General features: G+C 41.7%; 1 protein-coding gene across 1 annotated transcript in view; it reads left to right on the plus strand.

Moving 5' to 3' along the window:
- Nucleotides 1-21,675, plus strand: part of LOC137620080 (peroxisomal multifunctional enzyme type 2-like) — a 170,436-nt gene extending 148,761 nt beyond the window's left edge. Inside the window, exons 9-11 of the mRNA XM_068350355.1 lie at nt 13,134-13,212; nt 13,666-13,861; nt 21,501-21,675. Coding sequence (XP_068206456.1) covers nt 13,134-13,212; nt 13,666-13,861; nt 21,501-21,675 — 450 coding nt within the window. The remainder of the gene's footprint in view (nt 1-13,133; nt 13,213-13,665; nt 13,862-21,500) is intronic.

Raw genomic sequence — 21,675 nt, forward strand, 5'->3', positions numbered from 1 at the left:
CGGACGAGAGTCCCCGCTGAATCAGCGATGCCTGCGTTAACCCAGGCCCCTGGTGCGGACGTCCCCGCAGATGAAATCCAGTACCTCGGTAGGACGGCACCCCTGGCCCCAAGAGCTAGACGTCCAGTCGGTATGCCCGGTAACCCAGCTCCCCGACCCCAAGCCGAGACCTCGGCTGACGGAAGGGAGGGTTCACCAACGGAGGACTCGGCCTATAGGAGGGTCGTTGGTCTTATTAGAAAGCACCACAAAATTGAGGAACCTACAGCTACGGACGAGGATTACTGGAGGTCAAGCCTGTTAAGGATTATGTAGACCCCTACCCAACCTAAGACGTCTCTAGCGCTTCCTCTAGCCCGAGATCTGGTCCTAGGGCAGGAGTATGTAGACAAAGTGGTGGCTAGTAATGCCGAAGCCCCCAAAACCCAAAGTTCCTCAAAATTGCTCCTGGGCCTCAAAACTCAGGGCAAAGTATGTGCCGGAGGGGCGTCGCCCAGGCCCCTGTACGTAAAGTGGAGTCATCCATCGACATTCTGAGTCAGGGTGCCTCAGACGATAGGGCCTCTTCGGCCCCGGTCTGTTTCTCGCCAGCAGAGGCCTCCATGATGGAGGAAATGTCGAGAGATTTAGTGAACGTCTCCTCTTGGCTGGACTGGTGGGCTTCCACCTTAGTAGGGGTACAAGCATCGTTCAACCCCGCGGACCCTGACCAGCAAGGCCTCCTGAGAGACCTTATTACCTCCGGGGGTAAAACCCTAAAATTTTTAACTTACCAGTCGCTCGCCCTGACGGCTAACTGGGTACTCCGTAAGAGAGACACCGTACTGACGAAGGTGTCCCGGAAGGTACCAGACAGGGAAGCGCGGGCCATACGGAGCATACCCTTGTGGGAAGAGCCCTTGTTTCTCCTGAAGGAACTAGAGACCATCATGGAGAAGGTCTCGAAGAAGAAGGAGTCTAACAACCCCAGACCTACTCCTTCTAGGAGACCGCCCTACAAGAGGTCCGTCTCGGATAGTGCCGCGACGTCCCAAGCCTCTCCCAGCACTACGAAGAGAGAGGCTCCCTCTTCCTCCTGGTCCGCAACGCCTCAGCCCCCCCGCAGGGGAGCTCCAGCGCCTTCAAGCTCCTTCAGGTCGGGTTACTCTGCCTCTAGGAGAGGCCGATCAGGCCGCTCCTCCAGAAGAAGATAGAGTGGGAGGCCCCCAAGCCTCGGGTTGGGGGATGCCTCAGACTTCAATGGCAAGCATGGAAGGCTCACGGTGCAGAGCCTTGGACAGTGTCCGTACTAAAGGAGGGCTACAGACTACCGTTCTTAACGGAACCACCCCCTCTTATCCCAGCCAGCCGGGCGGAATCGCTAGCTCCCAGAGACCCGTTGAAGAGGACCGCCCTTCAAGAGGAGGTGTCCTCCATGTTAGAGAAGGGCGCCATGGAAGAAGTTCTTCTCCCAGGGCCGGGTTTCTACAGTCGTCTGTTCCTGGTAGAAAAAGCGACGGGGGGTTGGAGACCGGTTATAGATCTGTCGGCTCTCAACAAATTCATCAAGAAGACGGACTTCAAAATGGACACTCCAAAGTCAGTCCTGCTGTCCTTGAGGGAGAAAGATTACATGATGACCATAGACCTCAAGGACGCATACTTCCAAATTCCGGTCCACCCCTCGAGTCGAAAGTTTCTCCGGGTGAAATGGGGTTCCCAGATCCTGCAATTCAGGACTCTTTGCTTCGGATTGTCAACAGCGCCCCAGGTGTTCACGAGAGTCTTCACGACGGTCTCAGTGTGGGCTCACGAACGAGGCATTCGCCTCATCCGATACCTGGACGACTGGTTGCTTCTTTCCGCCTCAAAGGGCCTCTTGGAGGAACAAGGGATGAAACTCCTCCAGTTTTGCAAGGATCTGGGCATCGTAATCAACCCGGAGAAGTCAAACCTATCCCCATCCACCAGAATGAACTACTTGGGAATGACATTGGATACCATTCTGGGAAAAGCCTTCCCTTCGGAGGACAGAATAAGAAACCTCATGAATATCATTCAGCCGTTCCTGTCAGAGCGTCCCAGGAGAGCGAAAGACTGGCAGAAGCTAATAGGTCACCTGGTCTCATTGGAGAAACTAGTTCCCCAAGGGAGGGTAAGGCTCAGAGCCATACAATGGAACCTGAAGAACCTCTGGTGCCAACTGGACTCACAACAAGTTCTAATCCCAGTCCTACCAAACACGAGACCCTCCCTGGAATGGTGGCATTGCCGGTCGAACTCACTCAAGGGGATGCCCTTCGGGAGCGACCCACCCGAGTTACTACTGTTCACAGACGCCTCCAACCAAGGGTGGGGAGCCCATCTCCTCGACGAAACAGCATGAGGGACCTGGTTGGACGGGGAGAAAGAACTCCACATCAATGTCCTGGAGTTGAAGGCAGTCCAGAAGGCTTGCCTACACTTCGCGAGTCTGCTAAAGGGAAACACTGTGGCGTTGATGTGCGACAACGCCACGGTAGTGGCATACATAAAGAAACAAGGAGGCTTGAAGTCGAAGGAGTTGTGCGATCTCACCATAGAAATTCTAGATTGGGCAGAAGAGAACCAAGTGGTGTTGTTAGCAAGGTTCATTCCCGGGAAGAAAAACGCACTGGCCGACGGCCTCAGCAGAGTGGGCCAGATAGTAGGGAAAGAATGGTCCCTTCTTCCGGAAGTAGCCAAGCTCATCATCCAACGTTGGGGTTCCCCGGTGATGGACCTCTTTGCAACAAAACTCAACGCCCAACTCCCTGTATATTGCTCTCCTGTACCAGACCCGAAAGCAGCCTTAGAAGACGCCTTTCAGCACAAGTGGGACAATCTAGATGTGTAAGCTTTTCCCCCTTTCACGTTGATAAGGCAAGTGCTCAACAGAGTAAGGACAGCCCGAAACCTAAAGATGACTTTGGTAGCGCCCTAGTGGCCGGAGAGAGAGTGGTTCGCGGACCTAAAAGACCTTACGAGTCAACCACCGTGGCCTCTGCCCGACAAGTCAGACCTTCTGCATCAACCTCATTTTCTCAGGCTCCACGACAACCCACTCTCCCTATGTCTTCACGCCTGGAGACTATCGAGCGGCTCCCGAAGAAAGAAGGATATTCTTCATCCACGGCTAAGAGAATGTCGCTATACCTGAGAAAGTCGTCAGCCGCAGTCTACCAGGCTAAGTGGGCCTCCTTCACGAAGTGGTGCTCTGAGAAGCGTATTAAACCTCTTAAGACCTCTGTCCCAGACATAGCAGATTTTCTGGTGTTTCCTAGAGACAAGGTGGGAATGTCAATCCCAGCCATAAAAGGGGTTCGGGCCGCCTTAGGCCAAGTCTTCCTCCTGAAGGGCATCGACCTGGGGGCCTCGAGACACATAGCGATGTTTGTCAAGAGTTTCGAGCAGTCCTGCCCCCCACAGGCGAGTAGGGTGCCCCAGTGGGACTTAGCCAAGGTCCTGAAGATGTTGTGTGGTCCCCCCTTTGAACCTTTGAAGGATATCGTGGACAGAGATCTCACCCTCAAGGCCGTCTTCTTGCTGGTCTTGGCGTCCGCTAAGAGAGTGGGTGAGATCCATGGTCTGTCATATGACGTTTCTCATTCGAAGGGGTGGAAAGAAGTATCCTTCAAGTTCGTGCCTTCTTTTGTGGCTAAGACTCAGAACCCAGCAGTCTGGGATCCGAAGTTCGAAGGTTTCTCAATACCTGCCATCCCTAGGACGGGTAATGCAGAAGATTTGAAATTATGCCCTGTACGGACAATTAGAAAATACCTGGAAAGAACAGCTCATCTCCGCCCAGGCATCAAGAGCCTCTTCGTATCCACAGGTATTAATAAGAAACAAGTGTCCAAGAACACCATTTCCTTCTGGTTGAGACAAGTTATTGCCAGACCCTACAAGGAAGAAGGCATAGCAGTGCCAGGTACCCCCCGACCTCATGACATCAGGGGCCTGAGCACCTCCTTAGCCTTTGAGAAGAACATGGCAGTGGGTCAGATCCTGCGAGCAGGTACTTGGTCGAACCAGTCAACCTTTACTGCCCATTACCTCAAGGACTACTCGAGGAAGTCCTTAGACGGGTTCTCCATTGGAACAGTCATCTCCACCCTCCAATCGCTGTAACGGTAAAAGCCCCAGGCGCAATCACGGCTAGCAACCGGTAGGCACAAGTGCGGTTTCCTTCCATCCTACCCAGTTGCTTCCTAGCCTCATCGGGGAGTACCAACTGATACCATTGGATAACACATTCTTCACGACTACGCTACTGGAAGAAGCATCAGAAGAAGTTTTTCAAAGGGTGAGTACTTAGACACTAACGTGAACTCTTGTGTAGTTACCCTCGCATCCGTTTTCTAGTAGGTACCGTTATCCCTGGGCCTCTTGGCCTCCGCTTCCCGAGTCAGGGGGTCAGAATAGCACTCCCGCCTCCTAAAGTGTAAGTCTCCTAAGAAAGTAGTTCGAGGTAAGTATTCGTGTTGGAACAAATCAAAAATTTTAAGTAATTTTTATTTTTCCTAACATACTTACCGAGAACTACTTTCGGGTAATGGCCCTCCCTTCCTTCCCCGAGTGCCTTCTCTTCCCTTGCAAGCATTGTGCTAATCCAATAGAACTTACTGAAGAAGCTGACCCGGCCGGACATCGACCTACGATAAGCCTACCCTCGGGGCACATTCCTTAATGCCGGGGGTAGGCCTCCTTAGAAAACGGGTTGGGGGGTACACTACACAAAAACTCTGGTCGGTAGAGAGGAGGTTACAGGTAACTCCTAAGAAAGTAGTTCTCGGTAAGTATGTTAGGAAAAATAAAAATTACTTAAAATTTTTGATATTCCAACTTCATGCTGGATATCAGGCACGTATAACAGGACAGGATTATTAAAATAGCAAATTGAATAATCACTTCTGAAAGCTATGTGCACTTTATTTCAAATGACTGGTGTAATTACCAAATTGAATGTAAATGAACATTTTGCATTTAACATGTTTAACCTTGTTTGATGAGGCTCTTGCAAATGAGGTACAATAGAATTCACTGCATTATTGTGTACTGCAAGCAGAATATTCCTTTTCAAAACTCGGCAAGATTTCTCAATATTTGACATGGATCTTAGAGATAACAATGACACCTTACCACTTTTTACTATGTAATAGACTGCTAAAGTGTATCCCTTAAACTCAGAACCTATAGGATATCCTAGAGTTTTATGTAATTAGTAAATATAACACATCCAATAAGAAATATTTGAACTTAATAACAGGGAATGTATGCAATTTGTATTTATGTTAATTTAATATTTTAATGAATATCAGATGAGATTAATGTTTTTCTGTATTTGAAAACAATAAAGCCAAACCATGTAAGACAGTCTGATGAATATAGGCACTTTTGACAAGGGTGCCTTGGCTGTTGTTATTATTTGAGACCTGTATTAAGAATTTCCAGCTAGTTCGAAGTGTTCACTTCAGGAGCTTTATATCTCGGTAATTTCTGGGAGTGGGGCAGATTTGGAGTGGCTGGCTGGGGTGTCCCTCCACAATAGGAGACTGAAGTGTCTGTTTACATGAGACCCTGCTGAAGAGTTTATAGAAGGTTGGAAGTGGTTACCTCATGAAATGAAGTAGGACATTTCTTGGGTGGGATACTCTGGAAGGGCCGTTATCAATACCCGAGACTCTTCTGAAGATTTTGTAGAGGGTTGGATGTGGTTACCTGATGAAATAAACTAGGTCATTTCTGGGGAGGGGTACTTAAGGCATGGCTGGCAGGGGTATCCCCCTCCAGTAAGTGACTGAAAATGTCCATTGTCAATACCTGAGACAATGTTGAGATTTAGTATAGGGTAGGATGTGGTTACCTCATGAAATGAACTATGTCATTTCTGGGGCTGGGTACTTTGAGCGTGGCTAACAGGGGTACCCCACCATAGTAAATGACTAAAAGTATTCATTATCAATACCTGAAACCCTGCTGAAGATTTTGTAGCTCTTTTGAAGTGGTTACCTTACATAGCTGATATATGTTATTTCTGGTGAGTTATACAGTATAATCATGACTGGCTTGAATACCCCAAGGTGTTGGTAATCAAAAATTAAATTGAATTGAATGAACTAGTTGCAACAAATGCTGGAATGGACCATTTTGATTGAATTTTTAGTGTTATGTCATGACCACACCCACTATCTCCGCCTTGCCAGTTGTCCACTTTCTCGTATTGAAGAATGGGTTACTGCAAAGGAAAATTTTACACCTTCCCAGCGCTGAGACTCCCCTGGGCTCCTGGTCTAATGAATTAACACATAATGTTTCACTAATTAGTGATATACAAAAAATTTCAAGTATTATTATTATGCCCCCTGTGGCCGCGGGGGCATAAAACAATTAGAATAGCGCCAACGTTATCCCTGCGTGTCGTAAGAGGCGACTAAAAGGGACGGGACGAGGGGGCTGGGAACCCCCTCTCCTGTAAAAGTATCCTGTGAGACAGCAACAAAGAGATGGAGCTGGGGGGAGAGTGACTGCTCCCCGCACTCTAGTTTTGGGGTGTTTGAATGTGCGTGGATGTAGTACGATAGAGAGTAAAAGATGTGAGATTGGAAGTATGTTTAGAAGTAGAAGGATGGATGTATTGGCCTTGTGTGAGACAAAGATGAAAGGAAAGGGTGAAGTGATGTTTGGTGAAATGTCTGGTAGAGTGTCTGGGATTGAAAGGGGAAGAGCGAGAGAAGGTGTGGCTTTATTGCTGAGTGAATGGATGACAGGTAAAGTAGTGGAATGGAAGGAGATATCATCTAGGTTAATGTGGGTAAGGGTTAGGTTGGGTAGGGAATGTTGGGCGTTTGTCAGTGCGTATGGGCCAGGTAGTGAGAAAAGTGAAGAAGAGCGGAATGAGTTTTGGAATGAATTAACTAGGTGTGTAGAAGGACTGGGTAGAAGGAATTATGTAGTTGTTATGGGTGACTTAAATGCTAGAGTGGGTGCTGGAGAGGTAGAAGATGTCATTGGGAAGTATGGCGTACCAGGTGAAAATGAGAGTGGTGAGAGACTGGTAGATATGTGTGTTGAACAAGAGATGGTAATAAGTGCTAGCTTTTTTAATAAGAAAGATAAAAATAAGTATACATGGGTAAGAGTGGCAAATGGAAGAGTAGTAGAAAGGGCATTAATGGATTATGTGTTGATAACTAAAAGAATGTTTGGAAGATTGAAAGACGTGCACGTGTTTAGGGGTATGGCTAACGGTATGTCTGATCATTTTTTGGTGGAAGGAAAATTGGTTGTAGCAAAAGAGTGGGGGAATAGAGTAGGTGGATGTAAAAGGGAGCTAGTGAGGGTTGAAGAGCTAATAAAACCTGGGGTAAAAATTAAAATATCAGGAAAGGTTGAAAATGGCATATGACGAGGTGAGAGTAAGAGAAACTGGTAATTTAGAGGAGGAGTGGAAGTTAGCAAAAGAAAATTTTGTTGGGATTGCAAGTGATGTATATGGCAAGAAGGTTGTTGGAGGCAGCATGAGGAAGGGCAGTGAATGGTGGAATGAAGGAGTGAAGGTAAAAGTGGAAGAGAAAAAGAGGGCTTTTGAAGAATGGCTGCAGAGTAATAGTATAGAGAAGTATGAAAAATATAGAGAGAAAAAGGTGGAAGTAAAGCGCAAGGTACGTGAGGCAAAGAGGGCAGCTGACCTGAGGTGGGGTCAGGGACTGGGTCAGTCATATGAAGAGAATAAGAAGAAGTTTTGGAAAGAAGTGAAGAGAGTAAGAAAGGCCGGCACAAGAATTGAAGAGACAGTGAAAGATGGAAATGGAAGGTTGTTAAAAGGAGAGGAGGCAAGGAAAAGGTGGGCGGAATATTTTGAAAGTTTGCTGAATGTTGAGGATGATAGGGAGGCAGAGATTATTGCTGTTCCAGGTGTTGAGGTGCCAGTGATGGGAGATGAAAATGAGAGAGAGATTACAATAGAGGAAGTGAGGAGAGCACTAGATGAAACGAGAGTAGGAAAAGCATCTGGTATGGATGGTGTGAAAGCTGAGATGTTGAAGGAAGGGGGTGTGACTGTAATTGAATGGTTAGTGAGATTGTTTAATGTGTGTTTTGTGTTGTCAATGGTACCAGTAGATTGGGTCTGTGCATGTATTGTACCACTATATAAGGGTAAGGGAGATGTGCATGAGTGTTGTAATTCAAGAGGTATTAGTTTGTTGAGTGTAGTTGGAAAAGTGTATGGTAGAGTACTGATTAATAGGATTAAGGATAAAACAGAGAATGCAATCTGGGAAGTACAGGGGGGTTTTAGAAGAGGTAGGGGTTGTATGAATCAGATTTTTACAGTTAGGCAGATATGCGAGAAATATTTAGCAAAAGGTAAGGAGGTGTATGTTGTGTTTATGGATCTGGAGAAAGCATATGATAGAGTTGATAGGGAAGCAATGTGGAATGTGATGAGGTTATATGGAGTTGGTGGAAGGTTGTTGCAAGCAGTGAAAAGTTTCTACAAAGGTAGTAAAGCATGTGTTAGAATAGGAAATGAAGTGAGCGATTGGTTTCCGGTGAGAGTGGGGCTGAGACAGGGATGTGTGATGTCGCCGTGGTTGTTTAACTTGTATGTTGATGGAGTGGTGAGAGAGGTGAATGCTCGAGTGCTTGGACGAGGATTAAAACTGGTAGACGAGAATGATCATGAATGGGAGGTAAATCAGTTGTTGTTTGCGGATGATACTGTACTGGTAGCAGACACAGAAGAGAAGCTTGACCGACTAGTGACAGAATTTGGAAGGGTGTGTGAGAGAAGGAAGTTGAGAGTTAATGTGGGTAAGAGTAAGGTTATGAGATGTACGAGAAGGGAAGGTGGTGCAAGGTTGAATGTCATGTTGAATGGAGAGTTTCTTGAGGAGGTGGATCAGTTTAAGTACTTGGGGTCTGTTGTTGCAGCAAATGGTGGAGTGGAAGCAGATGTACGTCAGAGAGTGAATGAAGGTTGCAAAGTGTTGGGGGCAGTTAAGGGAGTAGTAAAAAATAGAGGGTTGGGCATGAATGTAAAGAGAGTTCTATATGAGAAAGTGATTGTACCAACTGTGATGTATGGATCGGAGTTGTGGGGAATGAAAGTGATGGAGAGACAGAAATTGAATGTGTTTGAGATGAAGTGTCTGAGGAGTATGGCTGGTGTATCTCGAGTAGATAGGGTCAGGAACGAGGTGGTGAGGGTGAGAACGGGTGTAAGAAATGAGTTAGCGGCTAGAGTGGATATGAATGTGTTGAGGTGGTTTGGCCATGTTGAGAGAATGGAGAATGGCTGTCTGCTAAAGAAGGTGATGAATGCAAGAGTTGATGGGAGAAGTACAAGAGGAAGGCCAAGGTTTGGGTGGATGGATGGTGTGAAGAAAGCTCTGGGTGATAGGAGGATAGATGTGAGAGAGGCAAGAGAGCGTGCTAGAAATAGGAATGAATGGCGAGCGATTGTGACGCAGTTCCGGTAGGCCCTGCTGCTTCCTCCGGTGCCTTAGATGACCGCGGAGGTAGCAGCAGTAGGGGACTCAGCAGTATGAAGCTTCATCTGTGGTGGAAATGTGGGAGGTTGGGCTGTGGCACCCTAGCAGTACCAGCTGAACTCGGCTGAGTCCCTGGTTAGGCTGGAGGAACATAGAGAGTAGAGGTCCCCTTTTTTTGTTTTGTTCTTGTTGATGTCGGCTACCCCCCAAAATTGGGGGAAGTGCCTTTGGTATATGGATGGATTGGGTACAGTATTGAAAAGATGAGCAGTATAAATAATTTAGATGCCCACTTTCAATCCATCAAAAAAAAGAGAAGTAATTCTTTTGAATTCTGATACCGTTGGAGATATTGATTACAATCAAAGATTTATTCAAGAGGTGCTTGAATTTTCATTAACAAATTGTAGTTTAATGAATGACGCATGGTAATTATATAAAATTTTGTAGGAAATCTATTCTCTTCAGCCAAGGCCTGTCTATGGAAGTTTTATAATCACATTTTATAGTAATACCCATATCTGATTCATGAAGAGATCCCAATAATTTAAACAATTACAGACCAATTTCACTAACCAATTGTGTTTTCAAATTACTGGACAAAATTGTGAATTGTAAAATGAACTGTTTAAGTCAAGTAACATTTTATCAGCTTTGCAATTTGGCTCACAAACAGAACGGCCCACTTAGACTCTTTCACTCTTGGAAAGTTATATGCGTTGAAGTTTGAACGAAAGCAAATCACTGCAGCCATATCTTTTTGCGTTCAGAAGGAATACGCTACGACTTGGAGACATTCAACATTAAATTTCTTACATCCTAATGGTTTTCGAGGACACAATACTATTTTAATTAGATATATTGATATTGAAAGAACATTCCAACTCTTATAAGCAATATTTTTTTTTTCTGAATATTTGAGCCTTTATTGTAGTGAACACCAGGTTTGAGTTTTAAATGGGACTTTTTTCATTGGCAATTGATAACAGTTGCTCAAAAATCACAAAGAGTACAAAATACCTTTTACGTGGACGGCTTTGCAATATACTATTCCTCAAATAATGTGCGTCATTTGCAAAGAATTCTTCATAACTTCTCTCGAGAAATGCAAGTTTCATTTCGTAGCTGGATACCGATTTCTGCTGAATAAACCCACTTAGTGATGTTTTACAAAGATAATAGATGGAAACAAAACCGAGAAATACAACTCACGTGGGCAAAACTCAGATCCAATTTCAAGATAGGTAAAATATTTAGAACTACATTCGATACCCTCCTGAATTGGAGTGTACATGTATAAAACTGTATATTAAATCTAAATGTGATAATGATCAGAACCAAATGATGACATAATCTCATGCAATTTTTTGTGCAAAAAGATTAACTTTAATGATGATCTATACAACATTAGACTTATCTAGGATATATTATGGAAGCCCAATTATGAATCTGAAGCTACAGTACTTTGGAGTATTTAGATCTGATACACATGCGAGGCCTGAGAATTTGTAGTGGAGCCTTTAGATCTTCCCCTAATTGTTAAGTTTTAATGTAAACCTCCATTTACAATTAGAGCAAATAGGCTATTATAATTTGAAAATATCAGAATGATCATAGATAAAACATTTTTCCCTTCCACTCTTGATCACGGATAAAACAAGAATTTATTCCCATCTTTTTTTATCACAAAAATACAATTATACTCCCAGTCACCATAAACAACATGTCTAAAATATAACCCATCAGAATGCAATCAAATCAAATTGGTAGATGGGGTTGTAACTTAATACGGATACTCCCGTTATAGGTGATGCGGTAAGATTATTTGCTCCTTTGATAGGCCAGATAGTACCACATTGGTTCCCTCTGGTTACGGTTCACTTTGTCTTTGCCTACACATACACCGAATATTGTAACCTATTCTTACCACTTTCTCCTCTGTCCTCATACACCTGACAACACTTGAGTTTACCAAACAATTCTTCTTTTCTCAAGGGGTTAAATACTGTAATGTAATTGTTCAGTGGCTATTTTCCTCTTGGTAAGGATAGAAGAGACTCTTTAGCTATGGTAAGCAGCTCTTCTAGGACACTCCAAAATCATAGCATTGTTCTCTGGTCATGGGTAGTGCCATAGCCTCTGTACCATGGCCTTCTACTTCCTAAGATTAGAGTTCTGGTTGGGGGACACTCGGGCATGCTGTTCTATCTCATTTCACTTCCTCTTGTTTTTTAAGTGTTTATAGTTTCTATATGAAAGATCTAATTTAATGTTGTTATTGTTCCTGAAATATTTCATTTTGATTGTTTATTCTTCTCTTGTTTCCTTTCCTCACTGGGCAATTTTTCCCTGTTGGAGCCTTTGAGCTTATAACATGCATTTCCTACTAGGTTTATAGCCTTGTTTGTAATAATAATAATAATAATAATAATAGTAATAATAATAATAATAATAACAATTGTAATAATATTAATAGCAATAAACTGCTAGAAACATAAAAGGACACAGAAAGTCGGGCTTTGTTTGGTGGTGCAACGTTTATATGTGTATATACACAGAAAATGGATACAAGGATAATTGATATGGAAGTGAGATATGACTGATATAAAAAATTGTCTCAGAAAATAAAATCTAAGTGTTGAGAGAAAATGTAGAATATTTAGTATAAGTTCAAGAAGCTAACATTTTTAAGACTGGTAGCGAAGCTTAGAAGTATAATCATAAATCTTATTATTAACCCTTTTACCCCTAGGCTATTTGGAAATTTTCAACCCTTAACCCCCAGGGGGTTATTTTTTTCCCAGCACATTTTGCAGTATATTTTTTTTAAATTGCTCTAACAGCCTTAATTTTTGTCATAGAGAGGTCAGGTTGGTCTCATTCTCTTGGAAAATGCCTGAATTTTTTCAAAAATTTATCAAAAATATGAAAAAAATATTTTTATAGCATTTTTTTGCAAGGACGTACTGGTACGTCCATGGGGGTAAAAGGGATAAAATTCTGTTACTAGCTTCTAATTTGGGCAGTTTTTGGGGGTGTTTTCTTGTTGAATGTATCTACACTAAACTTATACTTTTCTGTAATGCTACACCATTCTTATTTAGGTAGATTTCATATGATATACTGTGATGTGTAGGTTTTCATAAGATATTCAAAGTTTTGCCGGGATTTTGAGTTACCTTAAATAGGCATTCACATTTACCACTTGATATTTTCATCTGCAGAAAAATTCGCCATTACTGAGGATACAGAACACAATGCTTACTAAGATCATGAGAAAACGTATAGGGATAATATCACCTAATTGATTTAAGGAACTAGTGAATTAATATAAGGAGTAGTGTTATTTATTGAATAAGTCACAAAGAAAATGATACAGTAATGTAAAAGAAAAAAAAAACAGCAAGGGGAGAAAACATCAGAAATCAGACGATTGTTGCCCAGTATTGATCTGTAGAGAAATGTTTGCTATTTAGGGGACATTCAAAGTCCACAAAATGTGGACAATATAGGCATAGCTGGTGATTGAGCTGCAGAAAACAAACTACATCTGGTTATGAAACTAAAGTACTATTACTTTTGATTTTATTAAAACCATGTTGACATATCAAGAGCTTCACAGTTTTGTACTCTTTCCAGCTAGCTGCTCGTGGAATAACACTACCACCATCAAGTTTCACATATGAGCCTGATCAGCTGATTCTTTATGCTCTTGGAGGTGAATTTACACATACTTTGTGATGTATTGATGTGAATAAAGTACAGTGGGATTAATGTAAATATAGTTCAATATAGCATTAGCGTTAATTACATTTTAAAACTATTCTTTTATCTATGTTTTCATTTATTGTGTTATGCTTTTTAAAATAGAAATTTAATTACTTTGGCTTCATAATTTGTATCATTGAATTGAATAGATTTCTTCCAAATCATGTTCTGTACTTCATCTTAAATTGCTAGTGAATTATTTTAAGTTTAAAATATGTGGTAATTAAAACACTTCCATTGAATTATGCTCTTTTTTTATAGAACACTATTGGAGTTTTAAAGAGATAATTATTATGATGTAAAGAACTTGGTTCCTTTTTGAGTAAAAAAAAAAAAGAAATATGTGCATTTTATATAGCATGCAATGACTTTTATATACTATACAATCACTATCTATTTACAGTTGGTGTATCAAGAAAGGATGAAGATGCTCTTAAGTTCTTGTACGAGAATGATGAAAATTTCTCCGCTCTCCCAACTTTTGCTGTCATTCCTTCACAGGCAGTTATGTTTGGGGGTAAACTTTGGCAACAAATGAATGGGTATACTCCAAACTTAGCTAAGGTATGTGTAAATAAATTTGGACTGCATCTTGAATTGTATTCACAGAGTACCAGCGTAATTTCCTTGCAAATATTGTGGCGGCTCACATTTTGTAAGAAGTTTGGAATCTAATGAATGTTACGACTGGCTTTGCTATACCTTTAATCAAAAAAAGCAATGTTCACTTCTGAGTGAAAGAGTTGTGCGATGAATACTAATGTTTGCTGCTACCATTAGGAGGCCAAGTCTTGAATCTCGTCAACAGCCGGTAGATAAATGAGTGATTGATGTTATCATTGTAAGGCCTAATTCTGAACCAATAGGTCTTTTAACAGAATTTTAGTGACTATGTGTGGTACCTCATTGATAACTCTCCTAATTATCATTATCATTGTTAGATAAAGTGCCGAATCACTATGTAACTGAGTGAGGTACCTCTCAATGATAAGCTTCTATCACGGGATACCAAGTCCTGAATCACTAAGTCTGTAGTAGTAGTTAAGTTACTACCTCAGTTGTTTTGAGTGAATGAGATAGCTCCCAATGATGAGCCTCACAATTGCTACTATCATTAAGAGACCAGTTTCTAAATCATCAAGTCTTCAGCATTAGTTAGGAATGTGAATGAGGTACCTCCTACTAAGAATAACCCCACGTAAGAATTGCTAGTACCATTGGAAGACCAACTTCTGAATCATTAAGTCAAAAGCAGTAGATAAGTAATTAAATAAAGTAGCTCCCAATGATATCTCCCTAACATGATTTACTGCTATCATTGGGAGACCAAGTCCTAAAACCCCATGTGTTCAATAGCATTCAACTAAGTGAGTGAGGAAGCTCTGCAAGTTGACTATCCCGTATAATTGCTGCAGCTTTTAAGGGCCAACTCCTAAATCAGTGTAGCATTAGTTAGTGACTAAGCAAGGTATCTTTCAATGATAACTCCTCGAGATTATTTCTATTCTTGGGAGACCAATTCCTGAATAAAACGTTAGTACAGTGGAACCTCTACATCCGAACGTATCTACATCCGAATTTTCCAACATCCGAAGTAAAATTCGAGCAAATTTTTTACTCTACACCCGAATTTTATTTCGACACACGAAGTAAACATTACACCATTGAGCGTCGAGTGCTCAGTTCTCTATTCTTGTGTGTATCGTGTGGTTGTCCTCTGTTTGGTCTGTTATTAACAGTGCTTATTTTCTTCCTTTTCTCACATTTCCTTTTTGATTTTACCTATAATCATGGTGCCTAAGAAGCTAAGTTTCAGTACAGGAAGAAGGCAATTCTTTCATTAGAATTGAAGCAAGAAATTATAGAAAAACATGAGAGCAGTGTGCATGTGAGTGATACTGTATGGCTAAACAATATGACCGGAATAGGCCTATGATCTCGAGGATCATCGAGCTGAAGGCAGCCATTAAAGCAAATAACCATCGAAGGGGATCACCATTATTACAAGACATCGTAGCAATACCCTGGAAGAGATAGAACGCCTTTTGTTGATAGGGATAAAGGACAAAGAGATTGTTGGCAACGATCATTTGTGAAAAGGGCCAGCGTGATGGACAGAAAGAAAGAAAAAGTGAAGCAAAGAAAAGCAAGATAGCATTAACAAGCTCTTTTAAATAACACTTCTCTTTTTCTCTTTCTAAACATAGCATTAACATGTTCTTTAAATAAAATCTCTCTCTCTCTCTCTCTCTCTCTCTCTCTCTCTCTCTCTCTCTCTCTCTCTCTCTCTCTCTCTCGTTCTTCTTCGCTGTTATAGTGTTAGATACGTCTATGTCTATTATTTTTTTCCGAGAGAGAGAGAGAGAGAGAGAGAGAGAGAGAGAGAGAGAGAGAGAGAGAGAGAGATTAAACAAAAATGTGTTTAGAGTACATATGATTTTTAACAGCGTCAACGAGTTGAAAAACAATTAAATGAAACTAAGTAAGTAATAACGGCTAATATGAATTCCTTTATTAACTAAAACAAATATTGATACAAACACACTCGTGTGCGTATGCACAAACACACACACACAGGTGCAAGAATTGCTACGCAATAAGAGAGACGGTCGGGGAGGAGGTAGAGATGGTGACTGCGATAACATACCGTAACTCGTCATTGAAAGTAATGAAAATAAAAAATCAAAAGAAAAAATGTAAAAAATATGAAATACAAAAATTAAAAAAATAAATAAATAAGCTAAGTTAGATTAAAATTTCCGTAGTGTATGTTATCGCAGTCACCATCTCTACTTCCTCGCCGATCGTGTCTCCTCGTGCGTGTGTGTGTGTTTGCACATACGCACACGAGTGTGTTTGTATCAATATTTGTTTTAGTTAATAAAGGAATTCAGATTCGCTGATATTGTTTTTTTAGTTACATTTAACTGTCTTTCAACTCGTTAACGTTGTTAAAAATCATATGTACACAACACATTTTTGTTTAATCCCTCCTATTTGTTTAATCTCTCTCTCTCTCTCTCTCTCTCTCTCTCTCTCTCTCTCTCTCTCTCTCTCTCTCTCTCTCTCTCTCTCTCAGAAAAAAAATTAATAGACGTCTCTAACACTAACAGTGAAGAAGAACAAGAGAGAGAGAGAGAGAGAGAGAGAGAGAGAGAGGGAGAGAGAGAGAGAGAGAGTATTTATTTAAAGAACATGTTAACACCATGTCTACCTTCTCGCCGATCGTCCGTCTCTTCCTGGCGTAGCAAATCCTACACCTGTGTTGGCGTGTCTCTAAGGTAAAGTGGCAATAAAACACATTTTTTTTTTATTATTTCTTTATAATTATCCAAAGAGATGGAGCTGGGGGGAGAGTGACTGCTCCCCGCACTCTAGTTTTGGGGTGTTTGAATGTGCGTGGATGTAGTACGATAGAGAGTAAAAGATGTGAGATTGGAAGTATGTTTAGAAGTAGAAGGATGGATGTATTGGCCTTGTGTGAGACAAAGATGAAAGGAAAGGGTGAAGTGATGTTTGGTGAAATGTCTGGTAGAGTGTCTGGGATTGAAAGGGGAAGAGCGAGAGAGGGTGTGGCTTTATTGTTGAGTGAATGGATGACAGGTAAAGTAGTGGAATGGAAGGAGATATCATCTAGGTTAATGTGGGTAAGGGTTAGGTTGGGTAGGGAATGTTGGGCGTTTGTCAGTGCGTATGGGCCAGGTAGTGAGAAAAGTGAAGAAGAGCGGAATGAGTTCTGGAATGAATTAACTAGGTGTGTAGAAGGACTGGGTAGAAGGAATTATGTAGTTGTTATGGGTGACTTAAATGCTAGAGTGGGTGCTGGAGAGGTAGAAGGTGTCATTGGGAAATATGGCGTACCAGGTGAAAATGAGAGTGGTGAGAGACTGGTAGATATGTGTGTTGAACAAGAGATGGTAATAAGTGCTAGCTTTTTTAAAAAGAAAGATAAAAATAAGTATACATGGGTAAGAGTGGCAAATGGAAGAGTAGTAGAAAGGGCATTAATGGATTATGTGTTGATAACTAAAAGAATGTTTGGAAGATTGAAAGACGTGCACGTGTTTAGGGGTATGGCTAACGGTATGTCTGATCATTTTTTGGTGGAAGGAAAATTAGTTGTAGCAAAAGAGTGGGGGAATAGAGTAGGTGGATGTAAAAGGGAGCTAGTGAGGGTTGAAGAGCTAATAAAACCGGGGTAAAAAGTAAATATCAGGAAAGGTTGAAAATGGCATATGACGAGGTGAGAGTAAGAGAAACTGGTAATTTAGAGGAGGAGTGGAAGTTAGCAAAAGAAAATTTTGTTGGGATTGCAAGTGATGTATGTGGCAAGAAGGTTGTTGGAGGCAGCATGAGGAAGGGCAGTGAATGGTGGAATGAAGGAGTGAAGGTAAAAGTGGAAGAGAAAAAGAGGGCTTTTGAAGAATGGCTGCAGAGTAATAGTATAGAGAAGTATGAAAAATATAGAGAGCAAAAGGTGGAAGTAAAGCGCAAGGTACGTGAGGCAAAGAGGGCAGCTGACCTGAGGTGGGGTCAGGGACTGGGACAGTCATATGAAGAGAATAAGAAGAAGTTTTGGAAAGAAGTGAAGAGAGTAAGGAAGGCCGGCGCAAGAATTGAAGAGACAGTGAAAGATGGAAATGGAAGGTTGTTAAAAGGAGAGGAGGCAAGGAAAAGGTGGGCGGAATATTTTGAAAGTTTGCTGAATGTTGAGGATGATAGGGAGGCAGATATAATTGCGGTTCCAGGTGTTGAGGTGCCAGTGATGGGAGATGAGAATGAGAGAGAGATTACAATAGAGGAAGTGAGGAGAGCACTAGATGAAACGAGAGTAGGAAAAGCATCGGGTATGGATGGTGTGAAAGCTGAGATGTTGAAGGAAGGGGGTGTGACTGTACTTGAATGGTTGGTGAGATTGTTTAATGTGTGTTTTGTGTTGTCAATGGTACCAGTAGATTGGGTCTGTGCATGTATTGTACCACTATATAAGGGTAAGGGAGATGTGCATGAGTGTTGTAATTCAAGAGGTATTAGTTTGTTGAGTGTAGTTGGAAAAGTGTATGGTAGAATACTGATTAATAGGATTAAGGATAAAACAGAGAATGCAATCTTGGAAGTACAGGGTGGTTTTAGAAGAGGTAGGGGTTGTATGAATCAGATTTTTGCAGTTAGGCAGATATGCGAGAAATATTTAGCAAAAGGTAAGGAGGTGTATGTTGCGTTTATGGATCTGGAGAAAGCATATGATAGAGTTGATAGGGAAGCAATGTGGAATGTGATGAGGTTATATGGAGTTGGTGGAAGGTTGTTGCAAGCAGTGAAAAGTTTCTACACAGGTAGTAAAGCATGTGTTAGAATAGGAAATGAGGTGAGCGATTGGTTTCCGGTGAGAGTGGGGCTGAGACAGGGATGTGTGATGTCGCCGTGGTTGTTTAACTTGTATGTTGATGGAGTGGTGAGAGAGGTGAATGCTCGAGTGCTTGGACGAGGATTAAAACTGGTAGGCGAGAATGATCATGAATGGGAGGTAAATCAGTTGTTGTTTGCGGATGATACTGTACTGGTAGCAGACACAGAAGAGAAGCTTGACCGACTAGTGACAGAATTTGGAAGGGTGTGTGAGAGAAGGAAGTTGAGAGTTAATGTGGGTAAGAGTAAGGTTATGAGATGTACGAGAAGGGAAGGTGGTGCAAGGTTGAATGTCATGTTGAATGGAAAGTTACTTGAGGAGGTGGATCAGTTTAAGTACTTGGGGTCTGTTATTGCAGCAAATGGTGGAGTGGAAGCAGATGTACGTCAGAGAGTGAATGAAGGTTGCAAAGTGTTGGGGGCAGTTAAGGGAGTAGTAAAAAATAGAGGATTGGGCATGAATGTAAAGAGAGTTCTATATGAGAAAGTGATTGTACCAACTGTGATGTATGGATCGGAGTTGTGGGGAATGAAAGTGATGGAGAGACAGAAATTGAATGTGTTTGAGATGAAGTGTCTGAGGAGTATGGCTGGTGTATCTCGAGTAGATAGGGTCAGGAACGAGGTGGTGAGGGTGAGAACGGGTGTAAGAAATGAGTTAGCGGCTAGAGTGGATATGAATGTGTTGAGGTGGTTTGGCCATGTTGAGAGAATGGAAAATGGCTGTCTGCTAAAGAAGGTGATGAATGCAAGAGTTGATGGGAGAAGTACAAGAGGAAGGCCAAGGTTTGGGTGGATGGATGGTGTGAAGAAAGCTCTGGGTGATAGGAGGATAGATGTGAGAGAGGCAAGAGAGCGTGCTAGAAATAGGAATGAATGGCGAGCGATTGTGACGCAGTTCCGGTAGGCCCTGCTGCTTCCTCCGGTGCCTTAGATGACCGCGGAGGTAGCAGCAGTAGGGGACTCAGCAGTATGAAGCTTCATCTGTGGTGGAAATGTGGGAGGTTGGGCTGTGGCACCCTAGCAGTACCAGCTGAACTCGGCTGAGTCCCTGGTTAGGCTGGAGGAACGTAGAGAGTAGAGGTCCCCTTTTTGTTTTGTTTCTTGTTGTTGTCGGCTACCCCCCAAAATTGGGGGAAGTGCCTTTGGTATATATATATACATGCTTCTTTCATATTATGCAGTTATGTTATTGTTATGTGTAATTATGTGTAGCCATTTATTAAGGATTTATTATGGGTTTTTAGGCTGAGGAACGAATTAAATGAATTACCATGTATACTTATGGGAAAATTCGTTTCTACATCCGAACATTTTCTACATCCGAACATTTTCTACATCCGAAGTAGGTTGTGGAACGAATCAAATTCGTATGTAGAGGTACCACTGTAGTAGGAAAATAAGTGAGTGAGATAATTCTCATTGATAACTACCCCATATAATTGTTGATATTATTGGGAGACCAAGTCCTCAATCACCAAATCTATAGCAGTAGTCAATTAACTGAGTGAGGTAGCACTTGAATATAACTCCTTGTGATTGCTGCTATCATTAGCAGACCCAGTCCCTAATGATAATTGCCTCTCCTGAATGCTAGGACCTGAATCTCCAAGTCTTTAACACTAGTGAAGTAATTGAACAAGGCCGCTCAATGATAACTTTTCGCGATTGCTGTTATCATTACAAGACCGGGTCCAGAATCTCAAAGTCTTTAACAGTAGATTAATAACTGAGTGAGATAGCCCTCAATCGTAACTTTTTTCACGATTGGTGTTACCTTTAGGAGCTTTAGGAGACCAAGGCCTGAATCACTAAGTCTTTAACAGCAGCAAATAAGCAATGTAAACACCATTTTAGTAACCAGCTAATCAGTGGTATGATTATTTTCACTTTTATTGTTAGAAATGGTGTTTGACAGATTACAGTTTCTCACAAAATAATGTTTGTGGTTATTTAATCCTATTGATAGTGACCTCCCAGGCATTACATTGTGATAGTCATTACATGGTACCTTATAAAGACATGCACTCGCATTCACTTCTGGGTTGTTTCTAACTATGTAATTTACCTGACAGGTTTGTCCAATCATTTGTTCAGAATGTAAAGATGTTTATCTCTGTACCATATCCTTTACAAGTTGAGAAACTGTGGAACAGGATCAAATATTCTAAGGATGAATTGCACAAAAGTTATTGCATTAAAGTGTATCCAATATCCAATCTTAAACATTTACTGCTAAAATGTTTATTCTTTTATCTTTGAATAAGGTTAGTAGAACTGAGGCAAAACAAATACAGTATGTTTTTTTTTTTCTCAGAGCTTGCAAAAATTTGTTGTTAACCACTTGATTAATTTGTAAGTTGTAGATTTGATGTTTTAAACAAAATGTTTTAATTGGTATACATATTATTATTTTTGTTGAAGTAAACCATTCATATATTTTTAGACATCTGACTTACCTGGTAGTTATATATACTGTATATAGCTTAGTCCCTGATGTTACGGCAGAAATTTCAAAACTCGCGGCAATCGCTGATTGGGTAGCCAGGTATACCACCAGTGCGCCCTCTACCCAGGTACTTGGAACCATTCCAACTATTCCTCAGATCTTCCCTGCCGCCTTACCAGTGATATCGTTGGAATTTAGCTCCCTTTGGCCTGTGTTTTTTGCACTTAATTTGGTGAAGTACACTTTGGCTTGGCTTTTGCTCATTTTGGTTTTGTTTTTTGAATTTTGACTGAGAGTGAGTGATTGGAATATGATCGCTATGTTCGTAATCTTGAAAGGGATAGGATCTGGAAAAGTTAAAGTATGTCTCGTTCTTCTAGGGATAGTTCCGCCCCCCTTGTTAAGGAGCCCATTGATCCTTCCCCTGTAGTGGTAGTCCCAGATCCCCCTACTGTAATATCTAACGAACCAACTCTTAAAGTCATGATGGTGGAAGGAAATCATTCGGTTTGTCAGCGCCTTTCTGCCAGAACTATGACGTCACAAGTCATGTGA

The sequence above is a fragment of the Palaemon carinicauda genome, chromosome 26 (genome assembly GCF_036898095.1).
Source record: "Palaemon carinicauda isolate YSFRI2023 chromosome 26, ASM3689809v2, whole genome shotgun sequence".
NCBI lineage: Eukaryota > Metazoa > Arthropoda > Malacostraca > Decapoda > Palaemonidae > Palaemon > Palaemon carinicauda.